This window comes from Mastigoproctus giganteus, chromosome 1 (genome assembly GCF_048544385.1).
Source record: "Mastigoproctus giganteus isolate SK-2022 chromosome 1, ASM4854438v1, whole genome shotgun sequence".
NCBI lineage: Eukaryota > Metazoa > Arthropoda > Arachnida > Uropygi > Thelyphonidae > Mastigoproctus > Mastigoproctus giganteus.
In genome coordinates, this window is record NC_143575.1 from 158,891,761 (window position 1) to 158,909,392 (window position 17,632).

Sequence of the window (17,632 nt, forward strand, 5' to 3'; positions counted from 1 at the left end):
CAACTTCCTGATTTATTCATTCATCTGCCGTTTTCTGGAACAACCTTCCTTCATACGTGTTTCCTGAAAATTACAATCTACAGAAGTTCAAGTCCAATGTCAACAAATATCTTCTTTCGTCATCCCAACCTCCAACCCAAGTACGGTACTAAGTACTATAGGTTCTAATACCTCTCGTGTTTGGGGTTCACAAAAAAAAAAAAAAAAAAACATGGTTATTGCAGAACAGATAACATTGTTAAATTCCTAAATATTATTCAAAATTCTCCTTAAAAATACCTACTTGGCATATTTATAGATTTTGAAGGCACCTTCGACAATACTGAATGATATAGTAGAATTCAAAAACTGTGATGTTCAAAATGTTCACAGAAAAAAATTTATCATATTTTGAGAAGTTCTTTTACTAACTGTTAGGTTACATTTCAGGCTACTTTTCAAAAGCTGTCCTCAATGCATATCCTGGGTCCAAGACTGCTGGAGTAACTGGATAATATGCATTAAATGCATATTGTTCATATTCCTGATTTTTTGCTTATTTTGCTGATTATCCAGAAAATTGATTATCCAGGAAAATTAATTTCACGATCTCCCTGGCTAATCAGGAGTCTACTGTATGACTATTTCAACCATAAATGATTATTTTATATAAAAACATATAAAATCTTACATGCATATAAATATATACTTACTGCATTTTGGAATTTGGTCTCTCCACAGAATAACATTTCCTTTTCTGGAGCAACTGGCACTATAATCAGCAAGAGAAGGGCATAAGCATTCTTCAACTTCATTTTTACAGGAACAGAGATCATAAAAGCAACGTTTATAAAATGGTTCTGGATCAACATCATCATGACAATCTGTTTTAGAATACAAAGAAATAGTAAAACTTATTAGTTTTTGAATCATCTGAAGATTTATTATGTGATATTTATAATAAGTAATCTATATATTATTGATGTAAACACACCATAGACAACTCTAAAACAAAAAACTACGTTAGTAGTGCGAAGGACATCATTTATTTCTTTCTCAAATTGTGCTCTTCCTTCACAACAAGTTGCCATGTATTGCACTACCTTGAATAAGTAACACTTCACTAAAAGAGAAGACTATTGTTACTTATTCTGGGTGGGCACCACCACCCAGACGGCACCATTTCACGGCTTGCTTGCATATGTATGGGATAATAACTCTACTATTCACTTGTCCCTATTAGACTTAGAAAAGCAAAAAGTAGAGGGAAATTTATAGTAGGAGAGGAAGATGGATATGTTTGTTTGTTAGTTATTTGGTTTTTAGGAGCATTAGCAACTAAGGCCATATTGCTCCGGGAATATGCGGTGGTCATTCCCTGACCTTTCCGCATCCTCCGTATTTGGTGGTGACGGGCTCGAACCCCGGTCTAATCAAGAAGAGTGTGCTACGCACTGCTGCTCCTTCCCACCTGGCCACGGAGGCGGCTAGAGGAAGATGGAAAGAAATGGTGTAGAAGAATGAGAGTGATAGTAACTCCTTTAACTCACACCACTCAAAAACTCATAAATTCCTTGAATAGGCAACACTTTCCCATAGAAAAGACTGTTGTTACCTATTTTCGGAAACTCCGTGAATATCAGGCTCCCCCTGCTGACTGTTTAAAGGCTTGTTGGCCTTTCATCGGTGGGTGGGCAGGTACCCTGGTATTGCAGACATGGCAACCCAGTTGTGTAGATAATCCTACAGTATGAGAGATGCTAGAAAGTATATGTGATAATATTTAAGTAAAATTAAATGCAACTCGTTGTGGAAGAGCACAACATGAGATACAGATAAAATAATGCCCATCACACTACTAACATAGTTTTTTTGTTTAAGAATTGTCTATGGTGTGTTTACACCAATAATATATAGATTATTATACTCTTAAAGATATGATGTCTTGTTGCATTTAATTTTACTTAAATATTATCACATAAACCTTCTGGCATCTCTCACATTGTGGGATTATCTTTACAACTGGATTGTCATGTCTGCAATACCAGGGTACTTGTCCACCCACTGATGAGAGGCCAACTAGCCTTGAAAAGGTCACTAGAGGAGCCTGATGATCACGGAGTTTCCGAGAATAGGTAACAACATCTTCTCTACTGTGGAAGTGTTACCTATTTGAGGAATTTATGAGTTTTTGAGTGGTGTGAGGTTGAAGGAGTTACTATCCCTTTCATTCTTCTACACCGTTTCTTTTCTTCTTCCACTTCTACTATAACTTTCCCTCTACTTTTTGCTTTTCTAAATCTAATAGGAAAAAGTGGATAGTAGAGTTATTATCCCACACACATACAAACAAGCCTTGAAACGGTGCCATCTGGGTGGTGGTGGTGGTGCCCACCAAGAATAACTAACAATAGTCTTCTCTTTTAGTGAAGCGTTACTTATTTGAGGTAGTGTAGTGCAATACATGGCAACTCGTTGTGAAGGAAGAGCACAACATGAGATACAGATAAAATGATGTCTGTCACACTACTAACATAGTTTTTTGTTTAAGAGTTGTCTATGGTGTGTTTACACCAATAATATATAGATTATTATACTCTTAAAGACATGATGCCATGTTGCATTTAATTTTACTTAAATAATAAGTAATATTTTGCACAATTGAGAATATTTTTGCATTTAGTTATGATTTTTTATAGTTTTCAATATCAGAAATTTACTAATCAATCAGGAAAGGGAATAGCATTTCATTGATGTTATTTGTTTAAAAACAGCGCGGCTTGAGGTGAGTATTGGATGCAAAAGTTTGTTGTCTTAAGCACTGAAGTTGTAATAACCTTTAAATGTGGCAACTGAAATCCTGCTGGCCAATAAATACATAAGAAAAGATAGTCCTCCATCTGAAAAACAATACTAGAAGATATATTTTAATTAAATAAACCCATTCTAGTACACATTAATTTTATTTGGAATTTTTAAGTTTCTGCCACAAATATCAGAGAGTAAGAAAATGAGTTGTCTTTACTCCTACTTCTATTTGCAGTTGGTCTTTGTAAAATTTTTCCAAAATAGACAAATCAAGAAAATAAGACATTTCAGAAAACACCACAGCAATACTGAAAAAAGTTAGTTAATGTACAAAGTGTGTCATAGCTCAGGTGCATTAGTAAAAGCAATAATTCATGACTTATTGACTTAACAAAAAATTATTTAGCAAAAAAAACGTCATTGATATTTATGTGCAAACAAGAATATTTCATTTTTGCACATCTCCCATATTGTCCATTCATTCTTCCAATCAGTGTGACAAACAATAACCACTGCTTCAGTTTTAATATATGGTACATGGACAGCCTATATGGTATAAATGAAAAAAAAAAGAAATAATAATTTGGATTGGCTCCACATATCATTATTACAAAGGAGTAATAATTTCCGGATTTCTATTGGTCCAATTTTAATGCAATTTGAAAAAGTAAATGCAATTTGCAATTTTAATACAATTTAATACAATTTGAATTTGAGAAGAATTTATGTTTGGTTTTTACCAAACATAAATTTTTGTGAAAATTCACTAAATTGGAGTTAACTTATTGCATATAAATGGGTGGACAGACAGAGTGAAAACAATGAGTACTTTATGTATAAATGCTAATGCATCTAAAAATGAATAAAATAAATGGGCAATTCCATAAATTATTGCTATTATTATAAAAAAAAATTTCCTTTATGGAATTTTTTCCACCCTGAGAGAAAGAAGTACTGCCATCAAGTGCATGGGGTGGTTGGTTGTTGGTTACCATTATCATTATTAAAAAGCTTCTGTTTAAAAGTAACATACTACCAGACTCCTGAAATAAACCCTTCCTACTCAGGCCATAAATTTTTCAAACGCCCCTCGTACACACAGCATAATTATACAATTTCATTGCTGCAAACCTTTGACAGTGTGATATTCTCGTTATTATTATTGCTCATATTATTTCTCCCTTATTGGGAGGGGGGGTTTCCTACCTCGTCACGGGGTATTTCCTCGCTAGCTTCTAATGTATTATCCTGGCTACCTGGTCATGTCTATGAGTGTACTTAGTCTGGGTGATCACCTTGCATCCTGCAGTGATGTGTTGGATCGTTTCTGAGGCCAGGTGGTATCATCAACATACATCACGATGGGCTCCTTGGCAATGTATTTTCTATAGTTTCTGGTTTTGATTACCTGGTCTTGGATGGTGAGCATGAATCCTTCAGTCTCGGGGAAGAGCATCCCGCTTGCGAGCTATGCATTGGAAGCCATTTTATCTATGTGACCTTGATGGAGGTCACTGTACTGTCTGCCATGGAGTGTCTTCTTTGCCCATCTTACTAGCATTGTTTGTGCCATCTGGGCGGGAGTGGACTCCTCACTTAGGTTGAGTGGGTAATACCAGTTTTCTATCTTTCTTATGGCATGTGGAATGCTGCTGTGTGTTTCTGGAAGTAATCCTTCAGGTTAGCAATCGCTGTTTTCTGTTGCTCGATGAGGTCTATCAGGCCCCTTCCTCCCTCTTTCCAAGCTATTGTTAGTCTCTCCGCGGCTGAGTTTGGGTGGTGCTAGCAGTTCTTGGTCATCATTGTCCTTGTCTTTCTCATGATATTCTCCAGCTCAGTGTTAGTCCAATCTATTACCCTGAAGGAGTATGTTAGCACTGGGGCTACATAGGTGTTTATGGCTTTAACTGTGTTCCCTCCATTCAGCTTTGCTTTCAACAGGTTTCTCAGTCTCTGATGGTATTTTTCAATCAGGCAAGCCTTGATTTCCTTGCACTCTAACTGCTGAGCCTGCATCATCCTCAGGTATTTGTAGGTCTCTCCCTATGTCATGCGCTTTGATCTCTTTACCAGTGTGTAGCTGGTAGTTTCAGCCGACTAATTTTCCCTGGTGCAATCTGTGGGTCTTGACCAAATACCATCCAGATATCATTGCTGAATTCTTTGGTCCGGAATAGTTGGGCGCCTCCATAGCCAGGTGGGCAGGAGCAGCAATGCGCAGCACATGCTTCTTGATTAGACTGGGGTTCGAGCCTGTGAGCCACCAAATACGGAAGATGCGGAAAGGTCAGGGAATGACCACCACATATCCCCGCAGCAATAAGGCCTTAGTTGCTAATGCTCCTAAAAACCAAACAACAACAATCAGAATAGTTGCTGGAGTTGATTCTCAGTTGCTGTGTAGAGCTTAATGTCATCAATGTATATCTATTGGGTGAGGGTGTAAGGTTCTAATTATTATTATTATTATTATTATTACTGTTAGTCAAGGAACTCTCTGACTATTATATGGGTGTTCGGGATTGAAGCTTTCTAGAGTTCCATATAAGTGTTATCTGGGAAGCCTATTGCTGCTATGTTCTTATTACCCGATTGCCGACCAGGCTAGCTGGGTGGGTAAAGTGCCTGCCTGGCAACCCAAAGGTTGCGGGTTCGAATCCCGCCTCAGGCTTGGATCGGAGTACTGCAAAAACCTTGGGAGGTGCCTTATGGCCACAGAAGATGATGCGCCAACAACTAACAAAAACAAAACAAAAATTACCCGATTGCTGCTAAGTTATTATTAATACTACTACTACTGCATATGACCAGCATGGAATCCTACCAAAGCAATATCTAAACAATAATGTCTTAATACCTTTCCAATACTTCCATATAAAGAGACTCCTTCAGAAATTTTAAATGAGTAATTTTTCTGTGGGTGTTTTTACCCATAAAGGTTGATACAAATTACATATATTCTTTATCCCACTAAAAATCATTTATTAATCAGAAATGTGTTATTGCACCTTTACCAGGGCCTTGATCACAAACTGAATTAAAACTCAATAAATACAAATATAATTCTCAAAGAGATCTATGACACTTAGAACAGTCTCAAACTCAGTGACCAGTTTTTCAACTGCTTTTTATCTGGTTAAAATTACCTAAATCTTATCCTGTTTGTCATCTAATTCTTTTATTGAATAATCCATTCCAAGGCTCATATATACCCTTACCATTGTTTCTGTTCAGAGTTTAATTTTTTGTTAAATTTCCTAATAAAAAAAACGTTCCTTTATTTTTCTTTTAGTAAAATCCTCCTCCCCAATAATTTCAAGTTACTTTCATTATATGCAAATTACAAAACTGAGTTTTGCCAATCTTACATGTTTTTTTTTTTTTTTTTTATGCATACAAATTTCCCATCTGTAACCTGTCTCCCCAATGTATATCTTCCCACAATTTACAAGTTTTCAGAATTATATACCTTCTTTTTAATAGAGATATCAGATCACTTAACTGATTTCCCATCTTATTTGTGGTTTTGAAAGTTATTTCTGAAAGATATTTTTTGCATTCTTGGGTTTTTTTTTTTTCCTCCCCAAATTCTCTTAAATATTTTCCACAAATCTTAGCCGAAATTAGAATTATCCAGATCAAAGCAGGGCAAACTGAACACCTGCCACAACTGCAACAAATCAGAGGCACATAAACCCATACAAACATCAGCCATAGGCATTCTTTAATTCAGGGTGAATATTTAGAATTTTGCCTCAGGTCCAAAAATACCTAGTTACAGCACTATGGCCACATACACTAACTATCATACATCAAACTGTTGTATACATACATACATACTTAATTTTCATATACACCAAATTACCACCCACACTAAAATGTCTGCACTGTTTTTATGATGCCCCAGTAAAATTGTAAAAGGCTAGACTAGTGGTTCCCAAATTGTGCTTTGCAGATTCTTTTTGATCCATGGAGCTACTTTGAATTTTACTTATTTTTTTAAACAAAATCTAAATATTGTTACAGATTGAATGTTGCATCCAACATGAGAATTCAGTTGTTTACAATTGTTCCCAACTTTAAAGGAGTTTGTGAGATGAAAAACACCATTCCTCACACTAGTAGCCTATGAGGTATTATTGATTGTCTACTCAAATAGTGACAGTGTATTATTCAGTTCATTTTGGTATCAGTCTGAAAAAAGTAGATTGTAAACATATAAATCAGTTCTGAGATATAAATTTTTAATTTTGGATACCTATTTAATTGAGCTAGGATTTGAGGATCCATGGTTATTTTTTGAAGCCAAAAGGGGTCCGAGAGCAAAAAAGTTTGAGAAACACCGGGTTAGACTATAATACAGCTTTCCTTCCCCTGCTATGAAGGACTGTGTTTGTTGTTATGCTGGCCTGCTCATCAAATCACAGTTAACTGATAATTGATCACTTTTCCCATAACTGATAATTTCCCATAACTGATCACTTTTCCTATAACTGATAATTGATCACTTTTCACATAATTTTTTCAATATTTTTTCATGTAATAAAGAAAGTTTAATTTTTTTTTTAATGGAATCAATACATTCTTTTAACATGTAAATTACTGAAACAAACTGAATTTTATCTGCTGTCAGAAGTTGTTCTTCAACTGCATGCGTTCTTTTGTGCAATGAGTTCCAGTGACATATTGCATTCAGTCATTCTGATTATGGAGTTCATTCTCCTGGTTAGAGTAAAATTTTTGAAAGAAAATTTTACTGCATACTGCACAGCAACTTTTGACCAACAGCCCAAGGGATACTTTTCATATAAGGATGAAAGTCAATCACATTTCTGTTACCACCATAGATGCTTGAGAATCTATGGTGGTCAGCTTTAAGTATAAGTTGATCCCTGGTCATGTCAATTTCAAGCATAAGTTGATCTCAGTTTTGAGCATTAGGAAGTCAGAAAATGTACTAACCCAGGGGCTCATATCTGGTAAGTATGGGCTTGGCACACCCAGGGTCCTGAGCTGACTCTCTCTCTCTCTCTCTCTCTCTCTCTCTCTCTCTCTCTCTCTCTCTCTCTCTCTCTCTCTCTAGGGTAACTCAGAGATTTTTTTTTTTGGCTGGTGAGCATAAGCCTCAGGCTTTCTTGCACCATATGGCTAATAATAATAATAATAATAATAATAATAATAATAATAAAAGTAAAATAATAATAATAATAAAAGTAAAATAATAATAAATTAATATTAGAAAATTCACTTTGAGGCATAGCTGACAACGTCCAATTTTGTATATTTGGCATTATAAAATTGGTGATGTACAAAACTATTTGATATAAAACCTTTTCTGACAATAAGTGGATGGAATATTTCATTGCAGAGGCCACTGCAAGATCAATTAATTTCTCAACTATAAAAGTTGAGAAATGCTGGTTTTATTCTAAAAACACTACACAACAAAAATTAATAGAGATTATATATACAATAATCTGTGCATTGCACTTTTCTGTATAAAGAAATAGAATAAGGTACATTTTTTCTCAGTAACATTAAAAAATTATTTTAAAAATTATCGTAAATTATTAACGTAACCTATATATATGGTGACCCTGCACTTTTTTATTCTGAAAACATCCAAAATTTCTCGACTTACTCTTAAGTAACTATGGTATGTGCATAGTACCCCCCCCCCCCATTGGGCTGTTGTCGATGTTTGTCAAGTTGTAAATGTTTATCCATTCTTGACTGAGAGTTCTTTGGTCTTTCTGACAGAATATATGCTATTGGGTGATATGACTAAGCTGCCACTTGCCAGTGGCAGCTTAGTCATATCACCCAATAGCATATATTCTGAGAGTCATGCAATGTGCTCAAGAGTAACAGAAAAATGCACTATCAAGTAGCACACTATCAAATTTTTACCAACCACTAGCACAAGGGGATATCTGCCACAAGGCCTTAACTTTTATTCCCCTTGGACTCACTCGCTGACTTGTGCTTCTATGGCTTGCATTCCTTTCTACCCAGGGATATCTTAGGGTATCTCTAGGATTTTGCATAATTACAATATTAACACTGTGCAAGTTCCTGGGAAAGAAACTACAAAGTGTGTATCTCCCCCCGCCTCTATACCAGTTATGCAAGGTGGGGTGGTTTACATTATAGAATGTAGAGACTGTAATGTGAGCTCTATCAGTAAAGCCATCTGTTGCTGGAGGACCACGTTACATCCATTGAGAATGCTGACTTTAACCAATCAGTGATGGCTGCACTACTGGCAGGAGGGACATGTCTTGCAACGAAATAATGTTCAAATTATTGATAGTGCAAAAGATATTAAGGTCCATCAATGGTTGAATCCACCCACATATGCAGCACCAAACACATTTTGAACAGAAATTACGGAATTGAATACATCCAATCTTTTAATGCTGTTAGTATCGAAAATTAATTTTAAGTAGTTATCTTAAAATAGGCTTGTCTGAAATTAAAAACGAAAGCACGTGTCCTGAGAAAATTGTGAGTACCAACAAAAGTTGATAGCCAAGAACTGATAGTTAATCAAAAAGGTCATGGCTGAAGCAAAAGTAAAAAGTAAACCTTATATTGTACATGCTGTACTACATTCTATAACAAATTGATAATTTAAATAAATTTAAGGCTGAACTAGACAAACATTTGGAGTGACCAAATGGGAAGGGGTTTTTTTTAATTTTTTTTTTTGGCTGATGCTCTATAAGCTTGCTTTCTTGCATCATATACCTCAACTAATGCTAATACTAAAATTTGTAAAACAAAAAGTAAGTATTATTACCTTAATTGCTAATGCTCCTAAAAACCAAATAACAATAACAGTTCATCTGACATCATTTAGGCCTAAACCTTGAACAGTATTTCTTGGTTGGTTTGAAAAGCCTAGTATCTATCAAGGTTAATTCCTTGAATGCTTCTCATTCAGAATTTGCTGTTGATAACTGAGTCCCACTGTCAGGTCAGGGAATAACCACCGCATATCCCGGAGCAATATGGCCTTAGTTGCTAATGCTCCTAAAAACCAAATAACAAACAACACATATGGTTCTGTCACCAACATTATAATGGTTCTTTAGAGATTTAACGGATGCACCATTTTCAAACTTTTGAGTAATTTCAAGTTTTTGTTTAATTTGAAAGCACAACTCTTACATTTGCCCATCATTTTCGCAATTTCTAAACAAAAAAAAAAAAATATATATATATATATATATATATATAGTTATGGGGGGGGGGAATTGACATCCCTGAAAAATAACGAAACAAAATTTGTCCTTTTGCAGTGCGACGGAACGCAACAATCGGCGTGATGCAATAAAACAAACTAATCATTTGGTTTCTTTTGTTTTTTCGTTTTTAGCAGTAGGTGTGAAGACAGCAGGGGTTGCAAGATAATAGGTACGCTAATCTCCCAATGATGACTTATAACGCAGGTTCTTGTTGCTAATTTATGACTTGCAAAATATCTGTTTATACCTATTCTAGTTATTACTTGAATTTTATGATTTCTGGTTATTTTTTTTTTTTTTTATTTGGAGTCTTGTAGTGTTCCAGTTAATCCAATCCTGGTAAATCGAGAGTCTGCTGTACTTTATTATTACCGTATTTAATGTTGGTAATGTGTTTAATTTATCAATTAAACTTTATTATACGTATGTATGTACAAGAAATTCACGTTATATATGGGATCAGCAGGTGTTTGCTTATATCAGCGGTTTCAGCCATCCACTGCAGCTCTTGGAATGTATCTCCCGTGGATACCAGGGTCTTACTGTATATATATGTTGGGTTTTGTGTGAAAAAAAGTTTGTGAGGAGCCCTATATTTTAAAATTATTGAAATGATGAGATTATTCTTATTTATTATTTCCTAAAATGCTACATATAATTCCTGAAAAAAATTTGTTTACTTGCATACTATTCTGGACACAGCCTATAAAAAGTAGCAAAATTTTGAAATTTTTATTTATTTACTTGATAAATCATGTTTGAAACAAAAAAAATAAGCCATGGAACCAAAGTAGATGTAAGACATGGGCCACCTAGAAAGTGTATTTTTACACTTATAGGTATAATACACTTACTAGGTGTATTATACCTATACCAAAAATTTGAAGTGTGGAAAACTTCATAATTTTTCTGAAAAATGCTTGAAAATGTCAAATATTGATTATATACATGTTAATTATTTAAGTTAATTTATGTTAAATATGTTAATTTATTTTTTATTATGAGATAGTAGTGTACACTGTTGTAGTTTAGTGAAACAACTGAACACTGGAAATCACATCATAATCGTTCCATTTCTGCTAGGAGAAAGGTTTACAATCAAGAATTTGACATTTCACGATACCTTTAAGAACTTGAAGAAGTTACTATTAACATAATTGTACATGTGGGTAATAGACATAAAACATAAAATGTTTATCATGATACGATAAACAACAAGAAGGCAACATTAGTGAGGAGAATGAAGTGAGGAGTGATTAGTGAGGAGAACGAAGGGGTCCTCTTACCAAGAAAGGCATATGGTCCTTGAGGTTGTCTCAGAGATTCTCTCAGATATGCCAGACAAGCTGTACTTGATACCTAGGAGTCTAAAACGCTGATGGAACTGATATTCGGATGACACTCAAGTCAAGTGGACCCAATTTTGGCGAAGTCTGGATGGTCTGTGACAGCCAAATCCTCTGCTTGCACCTTCAAGATGGTGGGACTGTTAGTAATCCTGGGTATAACCTCCATGCACAAGTACATGGTGGGTGACCACCCAGGTGTGAACCGACATAAGCATGGGTCGAGGTGTGGCACCCACACCACATGGAGGAATGCCGCCCCTCTATGTTACCAGGCAGTACTAAGTGGTAGATGACTCTCACCACTTTGCTTATTGGAGGCTTGAAGTGGTGGAACCCATGTTCAGTCTCAAGAGCTAAGATTTGGTCAACACTTCCTTATCTCTTCCATCATGCAGTATGATTGATGACTTTTGAGGTTATGATGAACATCGTGGCGAGATCCAATATTCCTTACATTGCGAGGGTACAGCTCTCAAACAGTGTTCGCAGGCCAGCTGCTAGTTAGTACACTGGACCAAACCTATTGGTAACTCTCTAGGAGGCTTCTGGATCAGCTAGTGTATAATCTTGCTAACTCTACTCTGCCAGATAGTGACTGGAGGAAGCCCGAGTAGTGGGTATGCGGGGAGCATTGTCGAGGCAACGTTATGTCAAGAATCTGGGTATATTCTTACCATGTGTACGCCACATCAAAAAATTTCATTACTTCATACAGCATGTCCCACCCACTTTTTCTTACTATTGAATACACTATGAATTGTCAAACTAATAGAGCAAGCTTATCTGCGAAAAGATCTAAACCTCCCAAGCACTTCCTAATTCATTTCACAAATATACATGGTCTCAATTCTAATCACAACATTGTCCATTTCCACTTGCAGTCTGCCAAACCCCATGTACTTTTTCTGACAGAATCTCAGGTATCGGTTGATTCAACCAGTACTCATTTCAGATGCCCAAATTATTTCTTGTATGATTCCTTTCGCCTCAAAGGTGGTACGTGTGCATATGTCCGTTCTGATATTCCCTGTCAGAGACTTGCTAATTTGGAATCTCCTCTCTTTGATCTTCTCTGCTTAAAATCCCTCTCCCTCATTGTGTCTGTTGTCTCTACCATTCTCCCAACTCCACTAATCACTTGGAGCTCTTTGACTTCCTCTCTTTGCAACTTGACTTTCTCCAGTCCAACTTTCCTAACAGTGAGGTAATTTTCCTTGGTGATTTTAATGTTCACAACTCCAGCTGGCTTCCATTTTCTAGTCACACCGACCCAGCTGGACGAGATGCTGAGGCTTTTGCAATTACCAATGACCTTGCACAGATTGTTCATATAACTACAAGAATACCAGACAATCCTAATCATACAGCCAATACGCTTGATCTTTTTCTCACAAACAACCCTTCTAAGTACACGGACGAAGTGAGAGGTCCTTTATCCACGTCAGACACAACTTGGTGATTGTCTCTTCTCCAATGGAGCCTTTATCTCATGGCTATTCCCAACCTCGTGTTGTTTAGCATAACAAGAATGCAAAATGGGATGACCTGCGAGATTTCTTTTCTTCTTTTCCTTGGTCGGACTACTGTTTCAAAACTTCTGACGTCAACGTTTGCTCAGATCGTGTCAGTGAAATTATTGTTGCAGGAATGGAATCCTTTATCCCACACTCCACTTTAAAATCTCATCCTTTATCTAAACCTTGGTTTTCCAATAAATGTGCTAAGGCTGTTCAAGAGAAGAATGTTGCATATCGTAATTGGCTTGTTTATAATTCTTCATTTTCATTTTCTGCCTACTCCAAAGCTCACAACAATTGCAAAGCATTAATCAGTCCAAAATAGAGTTTGAACAGGATAAGAGTAGAATACTTGCTTCTTGCCCTAATGGTAGGCGAGCATTCTGGTCTCTTGCCAAAGCTATTGGCCGCAACTTTTGTCCATCTCTGTTCCCACCTCTGTCCAAACCAGATGGTTCTGTGTCACTTCAGCCAAGGATAAAGCTAACTTGCTACCATCCCATTTTTCTTCCAACTCATGTATTAATGATCTTGGTAAAACACCTTCCACCATTCCCAACACGCTCCATTCAATGACTCCTGTGGTCTTCCATCAAAAGGACGTCAGAAGGATTTTGACAAATCTTGATGCTAAAAAAAAAGGTCCAGGTCCTGATGGTATTTCTCCACTTGTTCTCAAAACCTGTGCTTCCTATTCTTTTCCGCCTTTTTTTCACTTTCTTATTTCAAAGGTTCTTATTTCTCAGTTCCTAAAAATGGTGACAAATCCCTCCCATCCAATTATCATCCCATTGCAATTACTTCTGCTCTTTCTAAAGTAATGGAGAAATCAATTAACCGCCAACTCTTAAACTACCTATAAACCTTCCGTCTGATCAACGATTGCCAGTATGGATTCCATCAGTGTCGATCTACTGGTGATATTCTGGTTTATGTTACCCATTTATGGACTAATTCAATGGAAAGCTTTGGTGAAACATAAGTAGTTGCTCTTGACATCTCAAAGGCTTTCAATTGTGTTCAGCATAAAGATCTTCTAACCAAGCTTCCATCTTATGGTTTTCCAATTGTTCTTAGTAATTGGTTATCCAGTTCTCTCTCTCTCTCTCTCTCTCTCTCTGATCACTCACTGAGGGTGATGATAGATGGCTCTCTATCTTCTAACTTCTCCACTAATGCTAGTGTCCCCCAAGGTTCAGTTCCTTCCCCCACTCTTTTCCTCTTGTATATTTATGACCTTCTTCCATTGACTGGAAATCCTATCCATACTTTTGCCGATGATAGCACATTGCATTTCACTTTCCATTTTGAGAAATCTTGCCCTGCTCAATCAACTTCAACTGCTTGAAAATCTGCTACCAATTCCTTAAATGCCGATCTTCAGGTAATTCTCCAGTGGGGCAAAGACAACTTAGTTGATTTCAATCCTTCTAAAACTCAGTCTTGTCTTATATCTTGCAAAAAGGATTCTTCTGCTCCAATGCTTATTTTTAGTTACACTTCGATTTCTAGGCAAAATGATATATCTCTTTTGGGGATTACCATGACTTCTAATCTCTCTTGACACAAGCACATCACAAATATTGCTTCCTCTGCATCTAAAAAACTTGGTTTTCTCTTTCACTCTCAGCATTACTTTTCTTCCAAACAGCTGCTCACTCTGTATAAATTGTAAATCCGCCCTGCCATGGAATATTGTTCCCACATCTGTTGTGGGGCCCCCAAAACCTCTCAGGCTTCTTAATTCCATTCAGAAGAAGTTAATTAATGATTCATCTCTAACAGAGTCTCTCCACTAGCTGTCTCATAGATGTACTGTTTCCACTGCATGTCTTTTCTACAGATACTTCCAAGGGCACTGTTCTTCTGACTTGGCTGCTATAATTCCCACTCTCTCTTTCAAAACAGTCCAAACACGTGTCGCCACCAGCCAAAATCTATTTACTGTCCAACTTCAAACTCACAGAACCAACTTTTCATCTTCCTCATTTATTCATTCAACTGCTGTTTTCTGGAACAACCTTCCTTCATATGTATTTCCTGAAAATTGCAGTCTACAGAAGTTCAAGTCCAATGTCAACAAATATCTTCTTTCGTTTTCTCAACCTCCAACCCAAGCACGGTACTAAGTACTATAGGTTCTAATACCTCTCGTGTTTGGGGTTTACATAAAAAAAAAACAAACAAACATAAGTTCTGCAAATTGCAGAGTCTGGATATGATCTGATTGAGGTGCATAAAGCCTTGAATGGGTTGAGGAGGCTCAATTCTGATGGAATTTTTCCTCTCAGATTACGAACCTGAGGGGACATAAATTCAAATTGAGGAAAGACAGTTGTAGAACAGATATGCAGAAATTTGCCTTTAACCACCAAGTATTTGACTGCTGAAACAAACTTCCATTTGTTGTTGTGGAAGTTGATAGCTTAAATAAATTCAAGGAGGAACTGGATAAACCTTTTGGAGGGAATGGATGTGCAAATTTTTTTTTTTTTTTGGCTGATGCTAGTAAACTCGTACGCTTTCTTTCTTACATCACATGCCTCTACTATTACTTCTATATTGCTCCCAGTCTTCCCTTCCCCATATACAAATCTCCCCCACCTTTCTCCCACCCTTTTCAGAGGTTTGCCAGTGACTAAAGGTTAGACTATCATCAGGACAGTCAGGAATCTCTCTCTCTCTCTCTCTCTCTCTCTCTCTCTCTCTCTCTCTCTCTCTCTCTCTCTCTCTCTTCCCCCTTTCTACTAAATGTTTGTTTTATCTACTGTCTATTCAAAGGCCTTTTTTGAGATTTTAAGTTTTTTTTTAACGAAACTTAAAAGAGTAGCACACACTTTAAATAAAACATCACTATACTTCTCTTGTGGTGGAATATCTTGACATTACGATGAGACCAAAGCAATAAAGTATTTATGCATCACACTTAGTTAAATACTTTATTCTATTGATTCAATAATGCACTTATTGATCTCAATAACTGCATTATTGAAATCAATAATGAGCCTATGCCCTTCAAGTGCAATGACATTATATAGCTCTCACAGCATAAGGTTTTTGCCATAAATCACTGTGAGATTATAATTTACACCAGAACTGTTTCTTACATGTGGTGTTAGCAACTGGATGATATGAGGGATGTTCAATAAATTATCTACCTAAGGTACTTCCCATAGTCATATTTCAATGATTCATAATTTAACATGTTCCTACATATCTCAACTTGAATGGTACTAATTTTTATCCCACTAAGTTTTTGGTTGTGTTGCTGTTATAGAAAGAAGGAAGACATCTGTATCAAATTATGGATTTGTGAAATTGGAGTGTTGTTCAGTCAACAACTTTCTCACCAAAGAAGGATATGGGCCAAGGCCATTCATGAAAGGAGATGGTAGCTGTGTATGGCAACAGTGCACCATCAGAATACCAGGTGAAATTCTGATTAAAACAATTCAAGTGGGGTAGAGAGTACATCAAAGATGATCAATGTCCGGGAAGGCCTGTGACAGCGATCACTCCAGAAATGTGCCAGGCTGTGGAAACTCATGTACCGAATGACAGACATTTAAAGGTGTCTCAAATCTCTAAGGAATGTGACATATCTGAGGGAACAGTTATAACCATCCTCAATGAACATTTGGGGATGGCTAAGGTCAGTGCAAGATGGGTCCCCAGATTTCTGACCCCTGTGCAGAAGCAATTCAGAGTATGGTGTTGTGAGGAGAATTTAGAGCTTTATGGAAGGGACCCTGAAACTTTCATCTCCATTGTTAAAGGTGAGGAAACATGGGTTCATCACTGGGATCATGATCCTGAGACCAAGCAAGAATCAATGCAATGGAAGCACAAGGGTTCTCCCCACCCAAAAAATTTAAGACACAACTATCTGCTGACAAGATCATGTCCACCATTTTTTGGGATGCTGAGGGAATTTTGTACTTACACTACTTGGAACACAAACAGACAGTCACTGGAGAGTCATATCATATACTGTACAACCTAATGGAAGTCATAAAGGAAAAATGCTGTGGAAAACTTTCCAGAGGTGTGCTGCTTCTTCACAACAATGCACCAGTGCACAGTTCACATGCTGTTGCTGCTTTGAGAGACTATGACTTTACAGAACTTATCCATCCACCTTACAGTCTGGATCTGGCCCCCAGTGACTATTTTATGTTTCAGCACCTCAAGAAAAACATACGAGTATGTTGCTTTGCTGATGATAATGAACTGAAGTCTGCTGTTTTTGCATTCTTTGATGGACAGGACAAAGAATTTTATTTGTCTGGTATTTCCTCATTGCCAACAAAATGCAACAAGTGTATACTGAAGTTCAGGGGAGTTACATTGAAAAATAAAAACAGATTTTTGCCTCTATCTCATTTCTTTCATAGGAAGGTGGATAACTTATTCAACGCCTTTCATATAAAATAAGTTTCCATGGTGACAATTCTTACCAAGAGCCCAGTCAAAATTTGCCATGCAATTAGCAAAGAAGAACAAACAAGTACTCCTTGCCAATGCAACTGTTTCATCCTACAAAAACTAGCCATAAAGCCTCAGCACATTTTATCAGCTCCAGCATTAACTAATGAGTAGTGCTTTTCTTGAAAAATCCAAATAAATGCATGTTATATATTGATAATTTATATTTATTTGAAGACAAATTTCTTTATACATGCTTACTAAATTTCAGTAAAATAATATGGAATGAAAACAAAACTCCAGC

The 17,632-nt window shown here is 36.6% G+C and overlaps 1 protein-coding gene across 2 annotated transcripts in view; it reads right to left on the reverse strand.

Moving 5' to 3' along the window:
* LOC150091211 (hemocytin-like) overlaps positions 1–17,632 on the reverse strand; it is a 1,750,539-nt gene that overhangs the window by 1,313,803 nt on the left and 419,104 nt on the right. For both annotated transcript variants that reach the window (XM_090374755.1, XM_090374750.1), the window contains one exon: positions 693–863. In XM_090374755.1, the coding sequence (XP_090230881.1) occupies positions 693–863 (171 nt within the window). The remainder of the gene's footprint in view (positions 1–692; positions 864–17,632) is intronic.